At 49.5% G+C, this 2500-nt stretch overlaps 1 protein-coding gene across 1 annotated transcript in view; it reads right to left on the reverse strand.

Annotated features, from left to right (window-relative positions):
- The window catches only part of LOC137794385 (uncharacterized), a gene marked incomplete at its 5' end in the record, with an annotated part of 16711 nt that overhangs the window by 10282 nt on the left and 3929 nt on the right, over positions 1–2500 (reverse strand). The window contains one exon of the mRNA XM_068591104.1: positions 1854–1970. Within this exon, the coding sequence (XP_068447205.1) occupies positions 1854–1970 (117 nt within the window). The remainder of the gene's footprint in view (positions 1–1853; positions 1971–2500) is intronic.

The following is a 2500-nucleotide window of genomic DNA, read 5'->3' on the forward strand; positions in this document are numbered from 1 at the left end:
CTGCAAATGAAATATTCAGACTGTGTGTGTGTGTGTGTGTGTGTGTGTGTGTGGTTTTGACAAACACACACACACACACACACTCTACCGCCTCAAAATGATTTTCAAACGTGGAATGAATTTCAATAAAGGTTCCGGTGAGAGCGAAGACTTTAATGTTTTAATGTCGCAGGTTCAAGTCTCGCTTCTTCCTCTGGGGAGAAGAGGGTTCTACTCCAGGTGTGAAGAGGGTTCTACTCCAGGTGTGAAGAGGGTTCTACTCCAGGTGTGAAGAGGGTTCTACTCCAGGTGTGAAGAGGGTTCTACTCCAGGTGTGAAGAGGGTTCTACTCTAGGTGTGAAGAGGGTTCTACTCTCGGTGTGAAGAGGGTTCTACTCCAGGTGTGAAGAGGGTTCTACTCCAGGTGTGAAGAGGGTTCTACTCTAGGTGTGAAGAGGGTTCTACTTCAGGTGTGAAGAGGGTTCTACTCCAGGTGTGAAGAGGGTTCTACTTCAGGTGTGAAGAGGGTTCTACTCCAGGTGTGAAGAGGGTTCTACTCCAGGTGTGAAGAGGGTTCTACTTCAGGTGTGAAGAGGGTTCTACTCCAGGTGTGAAGAGGGTTCTACTCCAGGTGTGAAGAGGGTTCTACTCTAGGTGTGAAGAGGGTTCTACTCTCGGTGTGAAGAGGGTTCTACTCCAGGTGTGAAGAGGGTTCTACTCTCGGTGTGAAGAGGGTTCTACTAGAGTGTGAAGAGGGTTCTAATAGAGTGTGAAGAGGGTTCTACTAGAGTGTGAAGAGGGTTCTAATAGAGTGTGAAGAGGGTTCTACTAGAGTGTGAAGAGGGTTCTACTCTAGGTGTGAAGAGGGTTCTACTCTAGGTGTGAAGAGGGTTCTACCAGAGTGTGAAGAGGGTTCTACTAGAGTGTGAAGAGGGTTCTACCAGAGTGTGAAGAGGGTTCTACTAGAGTGTGAAGAGGGTTCTACCAGAGTGTGAAGAGGGTTCTACCAGAGTGTGAAGAGGGTTCTACTAGAGTGTGAAGAGGGTTCTACCAGAGTGTGAAGAGGGTTCTACTAGAGTGTGAAGAGGGTTCTACCAGAGTGTGAAGAGGGTTCTACCAGAGTGTGAAGAGGGTTCTACTAGAGTGTGAAGAGGGTTCTACTAGAGTGTGAAGAGGGTTCTACTCTAGGTGTGAAGAGGGTTCTACCAGAGTGTGAAGAGGGTTCTACTAGAGTGTGAAGAGGGTTCTACCAGAGTGTGAAGAGGGTTCTACTAGAGTGTGAAGAGGGTTCTACCAGAGTGTGAAGAGGGTTCTACTAGAGTGTGAAGAGGGTTCTACCAGAGTGTGAAGAGGGTTCTACTCTAGGTGTGAAGAGGGTTCTACTAGAGTGTGAAGAGGGTTCTACTCTAGGTGTGAAGAGGGTTCTACCAGAGTGTGAAGAGGGTTCTACTCAAGGTATGAAGAGGGTTCTACTAGAGTGTGAAGAGGGTTCTACTAGAGTGTGAAGAGGGTTCTACCAGAGTGTGAAGAGGGTTCTACTCTAGGTGTGAAGAGGGTTCTACTAGAGTGTGAAGAGGGTTCTACTCTAGGTGTGAAGAGGGTTCTACTAGAGTGTGAAGAGGGTTCTACTCAAGGTATGAAGAGAGCGCCGGGCGAGCGAGTGGTGAGTGAGTTGTTCTTCAATTAGAAAGAGAGGAAGGGGCGGGGCTTAATCTGGTTCATCTGGACGTTAGGGATTAAAGAGGAACAATAGCGCTTCATGTCACGTTCTGGACGTCCACCAGAACACATCCAATCAGAGCTTAAACCCAACAAGACAAAGAGGTCACGTGTTCTTGACCCTCGTCCTCGCGGGGTGCGTTGGGTCTCGTTACCTCGTATCCCAGGCGGGCGGCGCGCTGCAGCAGCGTCTCCCCGGCGTTCTTGTTCACGATCAGCCGGCGGACTTCAGGCGGGGGAGGGCGAGTGATGTGTGTGTGGGGCGGGGACACCTGTGTGTGTGTGTGAGTGTTTGTGTGTGAAAGAGTGTGTGTGTGTGTGTGGAAAGAGACATTTAAAGTGGTTAGCACGAGCTCGAGGATTGTTTTTATTACACACACACAAAACACAGGCGCTCGCTGGGTTTCGACATTTATCACTGTCAGATGTCCACACACACACACACACACACACACACACACACACAGACACACACACACACACACACACACACACACACACACACACACACACACACAGAGACACACACACACACACACACACACACAGACGTGAGAGCAGAGGTGGCGACAGCGCTATTTTCGACTGAGCCTAGAAAACGGGTTGTGTGTGTGTGTGTGTGTGTGCTTGTGTGTATGCGTGTGTGTGTGCTTGTGTGTATGCGTGTGTGTGTGTGTGTGTGTGTATGTATGCGTGTGTGTTTGGGTATGTGTGTGTGCGTGTGTATGTGTGTGTGTGTGTGTGTGTGTGTGTGTGTGTGTGTGTGTGTGTGTGTGTGTGTGTGCGGCTGCAAAGCCGAGGC

This window comes from Clinocottus analis, unplaced genomic scaffold, assembly GCF_023055335.1.
Source record: "Clinocottus analis isolate CAN_PGR_092001 unplaced genomic scaffold, fCliAna1.0.p SCAF_249, whole genome shotgun sequence".
Taxonomy (NCBI): Eukaryota; Metazoa; Chordata; class Actinopteri; order Perciformes; family Cottidae; genus Clinocottus; species Clinocottus analis.